This window comes from Microcaecilia unicolor, chromosome 1 (assembly GCF_901765095.1).
Source record: "Microcaecilia unicolor chromosome 1, aMicUni1.1, whole genome shotgun sequence".
Lineage (NCBI taxonomy): Eukaryota > Metazoa > Chordata > Amphibia > Gymnophiona > Siphonopidae > Microcaecilia > Microcaecilia unicolor.
This window is the reverse complement of record NC_044031.1, coordinates 686,109,880-686,130,392: the sequence shown is the minus strand read 5'-3', so window position 1 is coordinate 686,130,392 and position 20,513 is coordinate 686,109,880. Positions and strand designations below refer to the sequence as shown.

At 41.8% G+C, this 20,513-nt stretch overlaps 1 protein-coding gene across 1 annotated transcript in view; it reads right to left on the bottom strand.

Annotated features, from left to right (window-relative positions):
• Nucleotides 1–833: 833 nt before the first annotated feature.
• ACSBG1 (acyl-CoA synthetase bubblegum family member 1) overlaps nucleotides 834–20,513 on the bottom strand; it is a 63,722-nt gene continuing 44,042 nt past the window's right edge. The window contains exons 11-12 of the mRNA XM_030191580.1: nucleotides 13,077–13,323; nucleotides 834–910 (exon numbers count right to left, since the gene is read on the bottom strand). Coding sequence (XP_030047440.1) covers nucleotides 834–910; nucleotides 13,077–13,323 — 324 coding nt within the window. The remainder of the gene's footprint in view (nucleotides 911–13,076; nucleotides 13,324–20,513) is intronic.

Genomic DNA, 20,513 nt, shown 5'->3' with positions numbered 1-20,513 from the left:
TGGTTGTTGAATCTGTTTCTAAAGTTTCATAGAGCAAAATTCTCACTTGTGAAGCTGTAAATATCATCCTGAACAGAAGCACACCTGTGGTGTTAGACAAAAAGATTTATTCTAGTTTCCCTGCTGTTCTATAATTCAGCATATTCGAGGATTTCTGATTAACCTATGGAGCTGATTCATGCTGTTTTTCTGAAAATGGTAGGACCAGCCACTACCAATTCTCCCTCTTCCAGTGAAACTTGCTAATTCACTAATAGGACTTTTAAACCATCTAGTTTGAATTGATAAAATGAAAAAATTGAATATTTATCCACTGAACTGGCACAGTGGTATTGCACGTTCGCTCATACCACCTTTCTAATGCACCTTGAACTCTATAAGAAAAATCTCCAAAGTGAGAGAATTGATTTACTCTCCATGCCTGTCTCTCTTCCAAGCCTGCTAATTAGTGGTAGTGGCAGCAGCATTACTGGCATGAACTGAGGCACAGCTCCTTCCATAATTGCAAATTGTAATTTAAATTGGTGATGAGTGAAAAAATTTGTACCATTGTGCCAACCCATTGAATCAATCAGCCCCTGTAGAAAAGGAGACTTCTTGCTTCTTCCTACACCTGTTTTGAACTGTATCTGTCAATTCTTAGTGGGCAGCATTCTTATTCTCAGGAGTTTCAATGCTTTACCTATGAGTGTAAAATTAACAGAATCGTTTCTCACAGGCGAGAATCAAGGTCACTTCCTCATCTGTAGCGGCCTAAAATAGTAAAGTTTGGGAAAAGAGCCGGTAAGTACCCTAATCATGACTGGGGTGGACAGTTCTTGGAGAAAGATATCTTATTCTTGATAAAATGATTCAATATCTTCTTTGTACTTCTCAAGAACTATGGGTCGTCGCAGTTTCATGGATGGACCTAAGAATGAGCAAAGAAAATATGTTTGAGGTTTGTTATTAATCACTATTCATTATATAGTGTTATATATAAAAAAAATCACATAACTCAAATGCCTCTCATATTACTCCCTTCCAAATGTCTTGCAAATCCCGAAATAGACTTTTCTGTGAGAAAATAGAAAACCAATTCTGATGATGATATGGGTGTGCATTCATTAGTCTGCATTTGATTTGTTAGCATGCCTTAAAAAATGTAGAGGGTCTTTTACTAAAGTGTGTGAATTTTTGCACTTATACACTACAATAAGGCTTTATCCCACAACATCCCTCCAGAGTTCTATATGGCTTACAAATTCAAGAGAGCTGGACAATCTGCAGGAATGTACAGACATTAACAGAAATCACTCAACCATTGTTAAACAATTTAAAAAGATGGGTCTTCAACCCTTTATATTTATCTTTCCTTAAACTTAATGGCAAAGCGTTCCATCATTTGGTGGCTTGATACAAGAATAAATCCATTAAACACTGTTTTGTAGCACACATTTTTTAGGGCAAAGGATAAAGCAGTAACAAAGGGAGTCTATCAGAACAATCCCTTTTTCTGTGAGGTAAGTTAACCAATTTAGACAAATATTTAAGAAATGCACCATGTAAAATAAACGTCAGCGTACAGAGCTTGAAAATAATCCAAGCTCTGCCTGGAAGTCAGTGCAAGGTCCTCAAAAGAGGGGAAGCTGATTCAAATTTTAAAAAGCCATAGATCAAACGAGCAGCCATGTTCTGTAGTCTGTTGTATTTTTGTTTGTTTGTTTTTTAAACAAACCCTCAGACAACCCCATCAAGTGCCTTAAGAGCAAAAACTTGCCCCTCTGTTTACTAAGCATCGCTAGCGGCTGCTGTGCGCTAATGTCGACACAGCCCATTCACTTTGAATGGACTGTATCAGCATTACCATGTGGCTTCGTAAACAGTGAGGTTAATGTGGTAAGTGCAAAGACAGCATGACAACTGTTGGGGGTATGCCCACCATGTCCTCTGAAGTTCCTGTGCAGAAATGTTCAGTAATGCATGTTAGCTCTGGTTGAAATTAGAATGGATGCTGAGGAGATGCTAAATGGCAGCATGTACCCCATGCTAATTGCAGTATGCTATCCATGCCCATTTGTTTGCCCTTGCCTAGTTCTCTCTAACGTAAAGTGCACTTAGCATGCTATAGGGTAATTCACATGTTAGCATGCATTAACTGCTACTGCAGTGGTTTAACAATTTGTTGCATTAACTGTTTTAATGCCCTTTAGTAAAAGGGCCCTGAGTGTAACAAATTGAATTTTTAAAATTATTCATTTATAATTTCAAACAGACTGACAAGTTAAATGTGCTTGCACAAGAAAAAACAGTGATTATTTCCATCAAATATAAGAAAGTACTACATTAAACAGCAATCTCAATTGTTAATAGAAAACCATAGGCAACAGCTCCCTTCTTCATGTCAAGAAAAGATCTGAGATGTTCTGGAGCAAACACATATTTCATACCAAATATCTCACAACCCATTTACATGGATATGCTATTAAGAAAATAACACCTCATTTTTTATTTTCATCTGTCATTGCTAAGAATTCCTTCTGTTTCTCTTGTGTAGATTTAGTTACATCTGGGTATAACAATACCTGTTGTCTATTTAAAAAAAAAAAAAAACGGAATTCTTAAGCCACATAATTGAGTTCAAATCTTGTTCAAACACAAAAGCGACTTTCTGAAAAAACTTTCCAGAATCACTGAAAGATCTTTCAGATCACCCCTTTTAGCAGAAGACTGGAATTGTGCTTCTGATATTTGAAGGTTAGGAAGTACTCCTGTAGGATTTCTTTGCACAGGAGGCAAGGGAGGAAATTTTAAACATTCATTAAGAAAATTTTTAAACACATCAACAGGAGTCACTCCCATAACCTTAGGGAAATTTAGCACTCTTAAATTCAGTCTCCGATTGAAGTTTTCTAGTTGCTCAAACTTTCCATGCATATATTTATGATCTTTTGTTGACACAGTTCTTTAAGAGTTATTTCTCTTTGCATCTGTGAGATTTGTTCAACACCTTCCTGTCAAACTATCACGATTCTGAGTGAATCGTGAGAATAAAGTTGAGACTGTTTCTTCAACAGATCTTTTGATAAATTTCATCCATATCCTTTATAGCCGTCCAAAGCATTTCCAATGTAACTGCCATGGAGGCTTCCAAGACTTGGCATCCCCAATTATTCCAAGCTCAGCTACCTCCATTGTGAGGGGGGTCCCGCCACCACAGTCTCCAGACTTAGGCATATCCACTGGGTGGACTTCCGCTGCCCAATCCTGCATTGCAGCTGAACACAGAGGCGTATGTTAGTGAGTAGGGGAGACAACGATGTGTCATGCCTTAAGAGGTCTGATGCTCCATCAGGCCTCAAAGTAGGGCTCCCTCTCTGGTTATCAGGCTGTGGTCTAGATACATAGCGCTCCAGCTTCTACTGAATCAGAGACGCTGTTCCATTTGGCAGGGCAAAGCTTTCACTGTCCCATTCCTCTTAGTGTGAGGCATAGTCAAACTGAGGAAAAAGAATGCTCCCAGCAGAAGCCGAGCAGCAAATGCACCTCAGCATCTAGCCGCCATCTTGGCCACTTCCCCATCAACAAATTGAATTTAATGTACAATAACCTATTAATGAATGTGTGTCCAATCAATCACATTTATTAGGATTTATTTACCGTCTTTGAAGGAATTCACTCAAGGTGGTGTACAGTAAGAATAAATCAAACATGAGCAATAGACAATTACAGCAGTAAAAATATTCAAACAACAATACAAAGTATGGCATAGTATACTACCTACAATGTCAACAAAATAGAACATTTTAATTGACAGTGTTGGGTACAAGCAAAGAAGGAACATATAGATAGGTGAAAGAGTAAGAGGAGTTAGAAAATAAGGTGACTAAGTTAAAGAAAGTTGCACATTGAGGTCATAGATATGGAGATTGGTGTGCACAGTTCACACCTTACACTAATAGTTAATGCAGCTGCTTGACTGCATGCGATGGTTCCCACATTAACTGACACATGGAACTGGCTATGAGAGAGATTATACCAAGAGGGCAGTGCATGTAAACCTCTCTTCATGCATATTTACTGTGGGTATCCTGAAAACCCAATTGGCCCAGGTGATCACTGAGGACTGGGTTGAAAACTACTGCTTTACACTTAAAGTACGGTATAGCACTGCCTGTTAACACAGCAGATAATGTTGAGCAGCTCATGCCACTTTAATAGAAATCACCTGTGCTTTTTTAGTCAGCTGATTAGTATTTAAACAATGGTGTTTAAAAAAAACACTACAACCATCTTTTCTCTATGTGAGAAAGTATAGAAGTTACATAGAATGTAAGCTGTCATTTAGAGTAGTTCATTATCTGTCAGCATTTTATTTAAAGAGTTCACAGATTATTTGGATATATTTTGAGCCTAATCTTTTTGGTTTCAGTGAACCTCATCCCTGAGGAAGTAATGAAACTTGGCCATGTCATAAGTTACATAAAATTGAACCTCTTTCCTGAGGAAGTAACAAAACTTGGCCATGTTGGTGGAGGTTCTCACTGGGTTGGAAGCTGCTGCAAGTTAAGTGGTGCTAGTCACATATGTTTACAAAACATTTTCTATAGAATTCTATAAAAAGAAAAAAAAAAGTTAAAATACTGGATCAATGAAGATTTGCACAACATTGCACAAAATGATTGCAATGTTGTTGGCTGTGAATTCTGATTATCCTACTGCTATCATTATGAAAATCATTGAAAGTATTATAGGATTTTGAAGTGATATTGACAGTGTTAATTGAGGTATGTTTAAGTAGAAGTTGCTGGGAAGTTATCACTGGATTATACATGTCCCTGCACATTTAATATTTTTGTCCTATGTATTGGACCTTAATAGTGCATTAACTGTATGAGGTGATGCTGAATAATCCTCAACCATTAATTTTGGCCTTTAATGTGCGATAACTACAAAATTGTACTGGACTTTAGTAAAAAGGGGCCCTTAATTTCAAAAAGTCTCCTGGGTTTCTTAATATCTCCTCTCTCCCAGAACCTTATGGATCCTCCTGTGAGGTCCTAATCCTACCTCAAACTTGTGGCAGCCAAATCAGCGTAAGTGCCGTTTTGAAATACATAATCCAAGATCCACTGAGCTCAGGTCAGCCAGTGTTATGTGTAGTGGCAGGACATGAGTGACTATGGATGCCATGGGGATCTAGGGGCTTTGCGAGAGGCACAAGGATTTTTTACATTTTACAACTAGTTTAGTCAGTCAGAGTTGGGGAGTGAGGTTGTTTTGCATGCTCCCAAGATAGTATCAATAAGAACAAATTCTGGGTGGTGCTGAATTATCTTGTACTATTTTCATGTATCAATGAAGAATGGCAGGCAAGATGTTAGCTAGAACAGATAACCTAGCGCTATAGAAATGATTTGTAGTAGTAGTAGTAGTAGTAGTAGTATTGAGGTGAATTACAGTATGAATGTTATCAACCAAAGAATATAATTAAATTGGACATCTAATTTTAACTTGATTGCTTGATGCTTAAACTAGAGTATAGTGCTCTGGGCTAGAATACATAAGAGCAATTGCAGCCAGCCATTCAGTGGGTTTCATTTGAAGGTAAGATCTCACATTTTATTTTTTTCAGTTTTTATCAGTATGATTCCAGAAAGTGAGACTTTATATAAAGCTTTATGTCTAAATATCCGTGGCACTTCTCATTCTAGATAAAGTTCTTACAAAACAAAACTTTCAGCTGAGCATTAGCCTCTTGATTGTTGAAATAGTTCAGTCATTTTTGATAGATTTAATTGTAGTCCCCGCTTATAGACGTAATCTTCCATAGAAGAGAAATCCTTCGCTAGGATCTGTAATATGCACTTATCTGTTCATTGCATTGCTATGCAAAAAAAAAAAAAAAACCCTACTAGGGGCTCAAAGACTTGCCAAAAAATTAGAACATAAGAATAGCCATACTGGGTCAGGCCAATGGTCCATCTAGCCCAGTATCCTGTTTCCAACAGTGGCCAAGCCAGATCACAAGTACCTGGTAGAAACCCAAATCATGGCAGTATTCCATGCTACAAATCCAAGGACAAGCAGTTGGTTCACCATGTCTGTCTCAATAGCAGACTATGGACTTTTCTTCCAGGAACTTGCCAAATCATTTTTAAACCCAGATATGCTAACCACTCCTCTGGCAAAGAGATTCAGAGCTTAACTATTCGTTGAGTGAAAACATTTCCTCCTATTTGTTTTAAAAGTATTTCCATGTAACTTCATTGAGTGTCCCCTCATCTTTATACTTTTGGAATGAGTAAAAAAATCAGTTTACTTCTACTCGTTCTACACCACTCAGGATTTTGTAGACCTCAATCATATCTCCTCTCATCCATCTCTTTTCCACGCTAGCCTTTCCTCATACAAGAGGAGTTCCATCCCCTTTATCATTTTGGTTGCTTTTGTTCAAACCTTTTCTAATTCCACTATGTCTTTTTTTTTGAGATACGGCGAACAGAACTGAAAGCAATACTCAAGGTGTGGTCGCACCATGGAGCAATACAGAGGCATTATAGTATTTTTGTTCTTATTTACCATCCATTTCCTAATAATTCCTAGCATTCCGTTTGCTTTTTTTTTGGTCACCGCCGCAAACTGAGCAGATTTCAGCGATTTATCTTCAGTGACACCTAGATCTTTTTCTTGAGTGCTGACCCCCGAGGTGGACCCTAACATCGGGTAGTTATGATTTGGATTATTCTTTCCAATGTGCATTACCTTGTATATGTCCACATTAAATTTCATTTGCCATTTGGATGCCAAGTCTTCCAATTTCCTACGGTCTTCCTGCAATATTTCACTGTCCGCACATGTCTTAATAACCTTGAATAGTTTTGTGTCATCTGCAGAGTTAATCACCTCACTTGTCATTTTGATTCCATATTATAAATATGTTAAATAGCACCAGTCCCAGTACAGATTCCTGCTGCACTCCACTGTTCACCTTCCTCCATTGAGAGAAATGACCATTTAACCCTACCGTCTGTTTTCTGTCCAATAACCAATCCCTAATCCACACCAGAACATTACCTCCTATCCCATGATTCTCAGAGTGTCTCATGAGGAGCTTTATCAAAAGCTTTCTGAAAATCTAGATACACTACAACCAGCTCATCTTTGTCCACATGTTTGTTCATGCCTTCAAAGAAAAGAAGCAAATTGGTGAGGCAAGATTTTCTTGACTGAACCCATGCTGACTCTTTCCCATTAAACCATGTTTGTCTATATGTTCTGTAATAGTTTCCACTATTTTGCCCGGCACCGACATCAGGCTTACTGGCCTGTAATTTCCCGGATCACCCCTAGAACCCTTTTTTAAAAATTGGCGTCATATTGGTCACCCTCCAATCATCAGGTACTATGGATGATTTTAACAACAGGTTACATATTACTAACAGCAGATCAGTAATTTCATGCTTGAGTTCTTTGAGTACCCTTGGATGTATGCCATCCGGTTCAGGTGATTTACTACTCTTTAGTCAGTTTGGCTCAGTACATCTTCCAGGTTCACCAAGATTTTTCAGTTCCTCTGCATCATCACTCTTGAAAACCATTTCTGGTACAGGCAGATTTCTTACATCTTCTTCCATGAAGACTAAAGCAAAGAATTCATTCAGTTTCTCCACTATGGTCTTGTCCTCCCTGAGTGCCCCTTTTGCTCCTTTGAGATCTAACGGTCCCACCGATTCCATCAAAGGCTTTCTGCTTCTGATGTACCTGAAAAAGTTGTTACTGAAAGTTTTAGCCTCTGCAGCAAGTTTCTCTTAATATTTTCTTTTAGTCTTCTTTATTAATGCTTTGCATCTGTCTTACCAGTGCTTATGTTGCTGCTTATTTTCTTCATTCGGGTCCTTTTTCCATTCTTTGAAGGATAATCTTTTGGTTTTAATAGCCTCTTTTACTTCACCTTTTAACCATGCTGGTTGTCATTTTCTCTTCCCATCTTTGCAAATACTTGGAATGCATCTGGTCTGGGCTTCCAAGACAGTATTTTTGAATTATGTCCACACCTGGTTTAGTGTCCTAACCTTAGCAGCTGATCCTTTTAGCTTCTTTTTAACCATTTTCCTTATTTTATTATAGTTGCCCTTTCAAAAATTAAATGCAGCTACAGTAGATTTCCTTTGCAGGTTCATCCCAGATAGTAGCTCAAACTTGATCATGTTAAGTTCACTGTTTCCCAGGGGACCCAACACCGCCACCTCTCGCACTGTGCCCTGCACGCCACCAAGATCCAAAATGGTAGAATCCTATTACAAATAATACCAACTGAATATACTTTCCAATAGCCAGATTGATAATTCTGCATTTCAGTGAACATGTGCAAAAGATACCTGACTTATGAATTTTACTTCTTCCAATGAGCTTTCAATCAAAATTTTGCTTAAGTGTAAGCAGCTCTCTTGCTTTAACCACTGGGCTACAATCCCAGTCCAAGAAGCTCAACTGTTAATGATACATTGCAATGTTTTATGATAATCTAATGTAAGACAGCTGTCTGTTATCAGTGGAGCTTCTATCTCCTCATAGAAGATCCATTACATTAATTCATATTTGACTTAGACTGCTCTTCCATTGTGGCTCATCACATTTAGATGAATGATTTAATAATCTAATGTAAATGGATTAGTATGCCTGGCTATTGATCTTTTATGAAGGATATTTGAGGAATTAAATAGTGAGATAAAATGAGGAAAATCTTAACTTTCTATATCCCACTGTTCCATTGATATTCCTTGTGTTTAAATTGTATCAGACTGTAGCGTCATACATAAAGCAGTGTAAGGTTAAGAACACTTTCTAAATCAGGTAAAATGTGTGTGTGTGTGGGGGGGGGGGGGGGGGGGTCATTTGTTTACTCAGAACTTTCCTCCTGCTGCTTAGGCTTCCAGCTAGGTTGGAAGCAGGGCTGGAATCTAGAGGCATAAGCCTTCATTTGCAACTACCTAGTGTGTTTTTTTTCCACTCCAGCTGTTTCCTGACTGGAGGAGCTTAGTTTTATCTGGGACAGTGTATTTGAATGGATTAGTTTTGCAGAATTTCTAAACTGAGTTGTGTTTGGAGGTCCCACCCTCTCATATTTACTGCTTGTACTTGTCTTAGCACTTGCATTGTGCCAAAAGAAGCCTCATTCTGGAGTCTACAAGGTGCAGCATGAACTCAAGATGTGTGCTTGGAAATTGCCTTAATATTGCCAGTAGTGCCAAATTAAGGTTTTATGACAGAAGACGGCATGACATTAAAAAGTTGAAGCTGTATCTTCCACACAGCCGCCATTATGTGTGATCCCCAAACATTCACACATACTATTGAAAACAATAGCAAATTTGTGAGGTTTATGACTGCCTCTGTGTGTGTGTGTGTTTTTTAAATTTGATGGCTTTTTTATTTATTTGAAAGCTTCCCATATGTAACCTGAGGTTTTGGGGTGTTTTTTAACCTCTGGGGGGGTCCCCACAACTCTGTCCCGAGGCTCAGGTAGAGCCAGGGCCTTTCTTAACAGCTTGCACCTACAACAATTGAGCCTCACGCCCCAGGACCTCCAAGATGTAAAAAAAACAAACAAAAAAAATCTTGAGTTACATATGGGAAGCTTTCAAATAAATTTAAAAAAGCTGTAAAAAAAAACACACACATAAAGCAGTCATAAACCGCACAAGTTTGCTACTGTTTTCAATAGCATCTGTGAATGTTTAGGGTCATACAATATGGAGGCAAACTGCCCACTGGCTTCAGCCCACAGAATGGGGAAGATCACCTCCATGGACACCAGAATGCGGAGTTCCTCAAGGATCCCCCCTCTCACCAATTATCTTCAACCTAATGATGACACCACTAGCCAAACTATTAGCTAATCAAAACCTTAACCCTCACATATATGCGGACGATGTCACGATCTACATCCCGTTCAAACATAATCTAAACGAAATCACTAACACGATCAACCAAAGCTTCAGAACCATGCACACCTGAGCAGATTCATTCCAGCTAAAACTCAAAGCAGAAAAAACTCAATGCCTAGTACTCACTTCTCAATACAACACAAACAACTACTCCACTATATCCACCCCATACTGCACTCTTTCCATTTCAGAAAACCTGAAGATTCTTGGAGTTACCATAGACCGAAACCTCACTCTCTCTACCCACGTGAAGAACACAACAAAAAAAAAAATGTTCTACTCGATGTGGAAACTCAAAAGAGTTAAGCCTTTCTTCCCGAGAAACATTTTCCGAATCTTGGTACAATCTATGGTAATAAGTCACCTGGACTACTGTAAAACTCTGTACGCTGGCTGCAAAGAACAAACTATTAAGAAACTCCAAACAGCCCAAAATACCGCAGCTAGACTCATATTTGGAAAGACCAAATACGAAAGTGCAAAACCCTTAAGAGAAAAACTTCACTGGCTACCACTCAAGGAACGCATCGAATTCAAGATATGCACAACTGTACACAAGATCATTCACGCAGATGCACCACTTTATATGTTAAACCTATTGGACCTACCATCCAGGAACGCTAAGAGATCAGCCTGCAAATTCCTCAATCTGAACTTCCCCAGTTGCAAAGGACTTAAATATAAGCAGGCATATGCCACTACCTTCTCTTACAAAAGTACACAGCTATGGAATGCGCTACCCACATCCCTAAAAACCATGGACAATCTAAGCAACTTTCGCAAATCTTTGAAGACACATCTCTTCAATAGAGCCTACAAAAAGAACCCTTAAAGATACAAATCACCACACAACCCACCCAAACATATAAATATACCTCCTTCACCACCCTATCTAACACCCCCTACGCTATCTTCTAATATCTTCGGCTTATCACAGAATGTATCTAATATCCTCTCATGTCTATGTCATAACAATACTCTGTAAGCCACATTGAGCCTGCAAATAGGTGGGAAAATGTGGGGTACAAATGCAATAAATAATAATAATAATGCTGTCTCCTGTCATAAAACCTCCTTGTGCCCAATACAAGTGGCACAATTCTGTATCTGTCTACCAGGTGTCCTTAATCTCTGAGGGCAGCAGGCTTCTCAAACAAATACAAAGTCAAAACAGGTGTGTTGTAGCAGGCTAGAGCAGTGGTTCCCAAACGTTTTTGGTTCACGGCACCCTTTATGTTCGAGCAATTGTTTGCAGCACCACCATCCCCCTCAGGCCACACAGGTCTCCACCTTCCCCTGGCCACACAGGTCTCTACTGCCCCTCTCCCCCCCCCCCCCTCCCCGCCACACATATTTTTCCACTGCTCACCTTCACCTGGAGCAACCGGGGGGGGGGGGGGGAAGCTTCTCTGCAGTCTTCAGCTCCACTTCAGGCTCCCTGCCATGATGCTGCTTCTTCCAAGCATGTTTCTCTCCATCCCCAAATCGAGATTCCTCCTCTCTCAACACCCCCTTCACCATGTCTGCTTGGAAACGCATCTCCCGACAGTGGCAGAATTTTACACAATGCCGACGACGACAGTCCTGAAACCTTCCATCTGCTGCGTTCAGCTCCCTGTGATGTAACTTCCTGTTGCCGCAGGGGATGAACACAGCAGGAGGAAGACTACGGGAGTGGCGCCAGCAGCAGTATGAGAAATACTACTGCTGCTGGTTACCTCTGGAGGGAGACACATTTACAAGCAGACGGGGGGGGGGGGGGGTGTTCAGAGATGGGGGTTTGCCGGGCCGGGAGCAGAGGGAGAGAGACACTAGCCAGAGGAGCAGGTGAGGCATGTTTTCAGCACCCCTGACAGTTTGCTGCAGCACACCAAGGTGCCATGTTGCAGTTTGGGAACTGCTGGGCTAGAGAATAGGCTAGGGACCAACAGGCAGGGCCCAGAGTGAGCAGCACAGTTTATGCACATCAAAATAAGCATATATCCCCAGTTTGACACTGCTCTCATTCTTAAAACAGCAAAAGGAAAACAACCCCTAATAAGCCTCCTGTCCCTCTTGGGGCAAAACAAAAATTAGGGACAAGAAGAAGGAGGTCTTCACTGCTGCTTCCAAAAGAAAAGAAAAAGCAGTCCGAGGTCCCAACTCGGGCTGTTCTCCCTTCTCGTTCCTTTTTCAAAATGTCCCCATTGGTACAAAGTTAAAGCAGAGAGTTCAAAATCAAGCAGTCAGAGCAATTCTGGGCTTTGCCGTGCCACCTGGAGAATGGTAAAGAGACCTGACGGGAATATTTGTGTTCACCATGGAACTCCTTCCCTTAGGCCCAAACAGCCCAGTGGGATGCCTCCCCAGTCCAACAGCTTCAAAGTTATTTTTAAAAGCAGTGGCAGGAGGGGCCCATCTCCCCAGTGTGGTTCCCTGAAACAGCAGCTGGCTGGTCCTCCTCCTTCCTTTGCTAAGGCTCTGCTGGCTGGAACCCGGAAGCAGACAGGAGGTCTGGGGCGCAGTCTATGCTGGTTGAGATTTCAGGGAAATTGATTGGGCCTTCCCTCCCCTCCCCTGCAGATCCTGGAAATCCAGCCCAGACTTTTGGTTTAGCCCACCCGGGACCTGAATTTCCTGTCTCCCTTACCCCCAGGGTCAACACAGCTCCTGCCTTGCTTACTGAAATAAGAGGGACTGTTTTCTACTGCAAATAAGGCACGTATTAGGGAAGGCTGTTTCACAGGGTCCCTCTCTGCTTCCCTGCCACCATGTTTAAGGATGTCCATTAAATATTTCCAGTTTGTTGAATGTTGATTAGGATAACACTGCTAAAACGCAACAGGCAATCTTCATCCATTTCGACCCTCCACTTATACATCATACGATCACTGTACAACTTTGTATTTGGTATCCACTGACTGGGCAAACGCCTTTGACGGTACTACGTAAGCCACATTGAGCCTGCAGATAGGTGGGAAAATGTGGGGTACAAATGCAATAAATAAATAAAAATGTGAAAAAAGCTTTAGATACATAAACTGTTATGCTGCAGTTAAGCTTTCTAATGTTATCACTAGAATGTCCTAGTAAGTGTGTGTGCTCTTATTTCTCATCAGTGTATCTATTACTCTCTAGCCATCTGTTATCAGGGCAAAGTAGTCTTACCAAGTTCTCCACCTAAAACTGAAAAATCAGTTGCCAAAAGTGTCCATTTCTGGATGCGCTGAGCGTTAGAAGTTGCATTGGCATTGACTCTATTGATTCCATCTTGGATGGCTTTGTATACAGCCTGATCGCGACTTCTCACTATCTCTGAGACTGTTGTGGCTCTACTGCCAGCTTCATGGCAGAATTGAATTGCTTCTTGAGTCAAATGATCGGTAGGATCTGATGTATCTAGGTCCAAGGTACTCTAAAAGATAAATGTAAAGTACGTACTTGTATATACTGCTAATCTACAATTCTCAGCCATTCACAATAAACACAATAAATAATCAATTCAATACATAAAGCGTACAACTAAAGTTTCTGCTAATGAAAAAGGAGCAAAATGTCATATCAATATCTAGTGTCTGTCTAAAACAGTTAATTGTGAAGAAAAAGTGAAGTGAATAAATGCATTGTCAATTCTTTCTTAAAAAAAAAAATTAAATCAACCTCCAACCAAATGCAAGAGATAAAATGTTCCATAAATGATGAGTATATGTGATCTTTGATCTTGTTCTGTAATTATCCATTCACAGGAGTTTAAGGCATGCTGATGTTTTACATTTGCTACCTGATCTAGTTTTAACTTTGCTCCATTGTATCCTGCTTTTCCTGCAGAAATTGGAGCTACACTTTCATAAATGCCCTGGGTTAAAACCAGCACAGGCGCAGCCTGCCAGCATCAATGTGGATCAGGTGATAAATATCAGCACAAAATAAAATTTTAAAAAATTTGTTTACCCATAAAAGTTGTAATCTCAGCCATAATTTTCTCATGAAAACGACTGTAATATGACTATGGTAAGTTCACATCTTACCACTTGTATAATAGCAGTCAGAGGAGAACTGAACAATGTTAACACCATCATGCTGCAACTAACTGCAGGTTTTTATGATAACGATTGTGGTACTTATGTGAGAGCTTCTAGAACTGCTACTGGTGACCCCAGAGATTTCACGATATCTAGAATGAACATTCCTAAGTGGTAGAGCAGCATTGTGGTTAGAGCACTGGGTTGATAACAAGGGAATCCTGGTTCAAATCCTGCTGCTGCTCCTTGTGATCTTGGGTAAGTCCCTTAGCCCTCTATTACAGGGGTTCTCAACCTAGTCCTCAGGACATGCCTACCAAGTCAGGTTTTCAGGATATCCACAATGAATATACATGAAATAGATTTGCATACAACAGTGGTGTAGCCACAGGTGGGCAGGAGCCCATCCAGTTTTGCTTCAGGCCCACCCAGTGGTAGCGCACATCATTAGTGTATCTGGGGGGGGGGGGGGGGAATCCCCAGGCCCTGCCAGCTGACAAGTCCTCTCTACAGTTTCCTCCCCTCTACAGTCTCATCTCCGGAGCAGTCAGCTGCACATTTTTAGCTGCCGACACTGGCACTCTCTCCCCCCCCCCCCCCCCCCCGCATGATCAGTTCAATTGCCATCCCCGCGCATGTGCGGGAGCCTGGAGTGGGGCAGTGCTAGTGTTGGTGGCTGCAAATGGGCTGCTAACAGTGTGTAAGTGTGCCGTGAGATGAAAAAGGTTGAAAACCTCTGCAATAGTTTCTGCCCACCTCAGAGCTCTAATTATCTAACACAGCGATTATTCCCTGCCTTTGAGGTGTGCAGACACACTGTACTAGACTCTGGTTCAGAATAGGTTTTCTTTTTCAAGAAATCACGGCTACCACACTCCTCTACTTTTTCAAGAAGAATGTTTTAGACGTGGTGCTTTTCCTCAACAGCTTGCTAAAAGCGCTTACTGGTGTGTAGGCTCCTGGTAGTGAGTGGCTAGCTACTGCCACCCAGTGGTGTGATTCAGTACTTAGGAGGTCTTGAAAAGACCAGCTTTGCAGAGGCTTTGCATTTCTCCCATACCACAGAGGACACAAAATATCTACTAAAAATAAAATTCCTTAAAAGAAAACCAATCAAGCACTTGTGTCTGCATTTCCTATGTGAGTATTCCATATTCTATGTATTTTAAAATATTTTTATTGCTTTATTAATTTTGATATACTACCTCTTTTGAGCATGAGTTAAGGTGGTTTACATATAATCGTACAGGCACTTGCACTGTCCCTAATGGGCTCACAGTCTATGTAGTATATTGTTCCTGGGGCAATGGAGGGCTAAGTGACTTGCCCAGGGTTACAAGGAGCTACAGAGGAAATTGAACCCGGTTCCCCCAGGTCCCCAGCCTCTGATTTTTTTCTAAGGAATTCTCTTAAAGGCCTGGCTCTGTGCAGCTTTACTTAGTTCGTTTAACTGTTCCTCTGACTATCTCACTTATACCACCTGTCTTAATTATTCTCCGTTATGGCCTTGTGTTATATTAAAATCCCTTATATGTTTTGTGGTAATTAGTCTATAAGATCTGCCTGGATGGCAGACTAGGAGGCCGGTGCCTGTCTACTACTACTACTTAGCATTTCTATAGCGCTACTAGGGTTACGCAGCGCTGTACAAGTTAAAACATGGGGAAGGACAGTCCCTGCTCAAGAGAGCTTACAATCTAAAGGTAACAAACTATGTAGTCAGTGTAGTCAGTGTATCATGAATGGGGAAGGTGGTTAGGTGCCAAAAGCAAGGGAGAAGAGATGGGTTTTAAGTAAGGACTTAAAGATGGGCAGGGAGGGCGCATGGCGTATGGGCTCGGGGAGTCTGTTCCAGGCATAAGGTGATGCGAGGCAGAAGGGACGGAGTCTGGAGTTGGCGGTGGTGGAGAAGGGTACAGATAGGAGTGATTTGTCCTGAGAGCGGAGGTTACGGGTGGGGACATAGGGGGAGAGGAGGGTAGAGAGGTAATGGGGGGGCTGCAGATTGAGTGCATTTGAAGGTCATTAGGAGAAGCTTGAACTGAATACGGTAGCGAATCGGGAGCCAGTGATGCGACTTGAGGAGAGGGGTGATATGAGAGTATCGGTTCACGCGGTAGATAAGACGTGCAGCGGAATTTTGGACAGATTGAAGGGGGGGGATAGGTGGCTAAGCGGGAGACCAGCAAGGAGAAGGTTGCAATAGTCAAGACAAGAGGTAACGAGTGAGTGGACGAGGGTTCGGGTGGTCTGTTCAGAGAGGAATGGGCGGATTTTGCTAATATTATAGAGGAAGAAGCGACAGGTCTTAGCTGTCTGCTGGATATGGGCAGAGAAGGAGAGGGAGGAGTCGAAAATGACTCCGAGATTGCGGGCTGACGAGACGGGGAGGATGAGGGTGTTGTCAACAGAGACAGAGAGTGGGGGAAGAGGAGAGGAGGGTTTGGGTGGGAAGACAAGGAGCTCAGTCTTTGCCATGTTCAGTTTCAGATAACGGTTGGACATCCAGGCGGCGATATCTGAGAGGCAGGCCGAGACTTTGGCCTGGGTTTCGACTGTGATGTCGGGAGTGGACCCAAGCTTGGGCCTTGCTGCCACCTGATCTGACCCAGCATCAGGAGACCAGACCCTGAGCTCCCGCTGGAGCAGAACCGGAGCATCTAACCAAGAGACCTGGAGCCGGCTCACTGTGTTCCAGGATGCTCCAACCCGGCAGCAAAGGATCAGAGGCTTTACATCACCTGTGAGCCCATCGAATCTAATCAGCAATGCGAACCGGGCCAATGACTGGGCCAGCACCAGAGAAAGAGTGCAGCCAAGCGCCATGGACATACTCTTGCCCTGTCCCTGGGACTGGGCTGACAGCTGACGCCTCAACCGGATCCCAGCGCTGGACCTGAGCCAACGACCACATGGGACTGGTGGAGCCTGGACACCCAGTGCCGGGGGGGGTATGGACGGCCATTCGGCAATCGCCTCTTGGAGCAGAGAGGCTTGTGCTCGTGTGTTGAGTGGAAACAGCGGAGCGTAAGTGCTGCTGTGGAGACAAGGCACGGTCCAGATTAGCGCTCCGATGGAGGAAACAGCGGCCATGGCACAAGCAAACAATGAACCAGCAGGATGCTCCACGAGGCGATCGCAGACAGGCAGCGAATCCACAGCCCTGCAGTGAGAGCTGGATTGGACCAGCGGAGGTCCATCAGCGGAGCCTCTAAAGTGGACTGCAGTGGACATGGTTCACGGAAGACATAAGTAACAGGACCAGCTGGCAACAGATCTCCAATACCTCAGAAACAAGCGACTTCGCTTCGCAGCCAAAAAGTGAGCATGTTATTTTCTATCTGGACAGCTGGCTACTCAAAAACACACCTCAAAAGGTGAAATAATCAGTGAAGACAACCATCCAATCATTAGAAATTAAAGATTCATAATAGATCATCCCAAATCTCACTATAACCTGCTATTTAAACTGCAATTTCTAGGAGCCCTGCTGAACATAACCCAGGCAAAACCCATCTTCCATATAATGAAGTTGAGAAGTTTAATAAGTAAAGGTCACATTATAGTACTATTACTATTCGATATGTCAAGTTCATTCAACCTAGTAGACCACACAAAATTAATGGCCCTGCTCAACAACATGGGAATCAGTGGAGCAGTGGCAACATGGTTCAGTGGTTTCCTAAAGTCCAGATCCTATATCGTAAAGATGTCTAACCAGACATCAGCCTCCTGCAGCTCGGAATGCAGGGTACCACAGGGCTCCCCACTCTCACTAATACTGTTCAACGTAATGATGGCACCACTTGGCAAAAAACTCGAACTAATGGATCTCAACCCATACATATACGCAGATGATGTCACAATCTACATACCTTTCAAAAACAGCATCACTGAAATATTGGACAGAGTAAAAAAAGGACTGGACCTTATGGAAGAATGGGCAACCACTTTCAAACTCAAACTAAACAGAGACAACCAAATTCCTGGTTTTATCCAGCCCGCACAATCCCACCTCCCACCAAAATTTCACAATTAACTGACAAACATTTCAAATCAAATCAAAACTAAATATATTGGGAATCCTATCACTGGACAGTCAAATATTAGCAATAACTTCAAAATGCTTCAGAACATTATGGAACCTGAGAAAGATAAGAGACTATTTTTCCAAACAATCCTTCTGGATAATGGTTCAATCGACAATACTATCACAACTAGACTACTGCAACGCAGCATATGTAGGATGCAAAGAAAGCACACTAAAATCACTACAAACTGTCCAGAACAGGCAGCAAGTCTTGTATTCAAAGAAGTCAAAATACGAAAGAGCTACCCCACTGCTCAAAACACTACACTGGCTGCCAATCTAAGCATGCCTACTTTTCAAAGCATGTACACTCATTTACAAGATACTATTTGGAATAGCACCTGAATACATTCTAGATCTGATAAAACTACCCCAAGAAATGCTAGCTTGAAAAACAGGGAATACCTACTTCTTTATCTACCCAACTGCAGAAACATAACCTACAAAACCATCTACACAGAAGGATTTAGCTACATGGCTTCCAAATGGTGGAACTTAGTACCAAAAGCCACAAGAAACATCACTAACTATCTCCAATTCAGAAAAGAACTGAAAACCTACCTCTTTTAAAAAATTCTACAGCTAACTGGTAAAACTACAGTTTTCTTCCATGCCCCAACTGTAAACAATTATTGTAACTCATCAAAATGTAAATTGTAAGCCACTTTAAACCAAAACCTGTTTTTGGATGACAGTGGGATACAAGAATGCATACATAAATAAATAACTAGAGCAGGGGTTCTCAACCCTAGTTGTCGGGCCACACCTAGCCAGTCAGGTTCTCAGGATATCCACAATGAATATGCATGAGATAAATTTGCTTACAATGGAGATTGTATCTCGTGCATATTTAGTATGGGTAGCCGGAAAACCTGAATGGTTAGGTATATCCCAAGGGCGGCCAAGGACTGGGTTCAGAATCCCTAAAGTAGAGTAGACACTGTCTGTTATGTGTCTCTGTACAGGACTGGATAGATCTGGTACACGTGTGTAATATGTTCCACAGAGTGAAATCTTCACTTGGCTATAGAAATTCTCCGGAAGAAGCTCAAATCCAGCAAGGAGAATATGAAAAACAAAAGAGAAGAAAAGTTGGTTTAGATCAAAATAACTCTGGCCTGGAGGTAACCACCCAATCAAATGTTCAGAACTCGGTGAAAAGAAGGAGCATGCTATAGAATGAAAGAAAGCTCGATTAACAGCGAAATCTTGGTCTAGGAACTAATTTTGTACTAAAATAGCCTGGTTTCATGTGTTACACACCTTACCATCAAAGATGTGTGAAACCCTTGCTACTTTTCAATGCTGTTTGGTTAAGATGATACTGAATCACTTCAAGCATCACCAAGGATCTTCCACAACAATCCTACTGATCATAATGGCATAGTTTGACTCCTCTTCTGACTGCTGCAACAGCAATAATATTAGGCTGGTGTGGCCCTGTCATTGAGGATTCCAAAAACCCTTCTGCCCCATATGCATCAAAGAAAGTCAGATTCATGATTTCTCCCCTAATGGCCTTCATTTATTTATTTATGATGGTTTAATATTTTTATTCCATGTCTCCATAAGAGGATCCATGTATATAATGCAAAGAAAAATACACATGTGATAAAACTAGACTGCACTGAACAGCTGATATGAACAAGTTTGGACCAACCACAAGGCAGACTAGGTGTCTACCTAGTATGGCACAATTCTGTGGCAGTGCAGGCACGGCAGTTAGCAGCAGCCCTAAATCAGAGTCAGAGTGGATAGCACAGGCCTTAAGCACATACACATGCGCAAGGTCTGCCATGCTCTGCCCCCTCGAAAATAGGATGTGCAGAAAGGGTAGAAAGCAGCAGACCTTGAAAGCATATGTGTGCTCAAGGACCTGCACTAGCCATCCTGACTCTTTTTAGTGCTGATGCAGCTCCAACAGCAGTGACAAGGATAGGTCTGGCAGGGAGCAATGCTGGACATGGGGGTAGGAAAGGACAGTAGAGATGCTAAATACCTGGAGAGGTAAGGAAGGAGAGGGTCAGGGAGATACTGGATACCTGATGGGAAGGAAAGGAGTGATGCTGAACACCTGGGAGTAGGGAAGGGAAGTGGTGATGCCGAACACCTGGTGGAGCAGAGAAAGGATGGATAAACCTTCTATGCTGCCCCAGACCCTGGTTTAATTTTTCCTGCAATAATCATGTGGCCAAAGCTTTTGGTTTTTTTAAATTTGCATGCCGCGGGACAGGAAATGCACTGCATTTACAGTCATTCTAATACCGTGTGTGGTCAGGGTTTCCATGTGAATTAACACTCACGCTGAAACCTTTTCCATTGCTATCCCAAAGTAAAAGTGTATTAAACCTGCGGTAACCGCACAGACAGCTTTCTGCATCGGCTCCTCAATACTAAAGCTTTTTAATTGTCTTCCTTTAAAGATAGTGCTGATAACTTGAGGGCTGGTAGTGAAAATAAAAAAAAAATCACAGTACTCCTGAAAGAACAGAT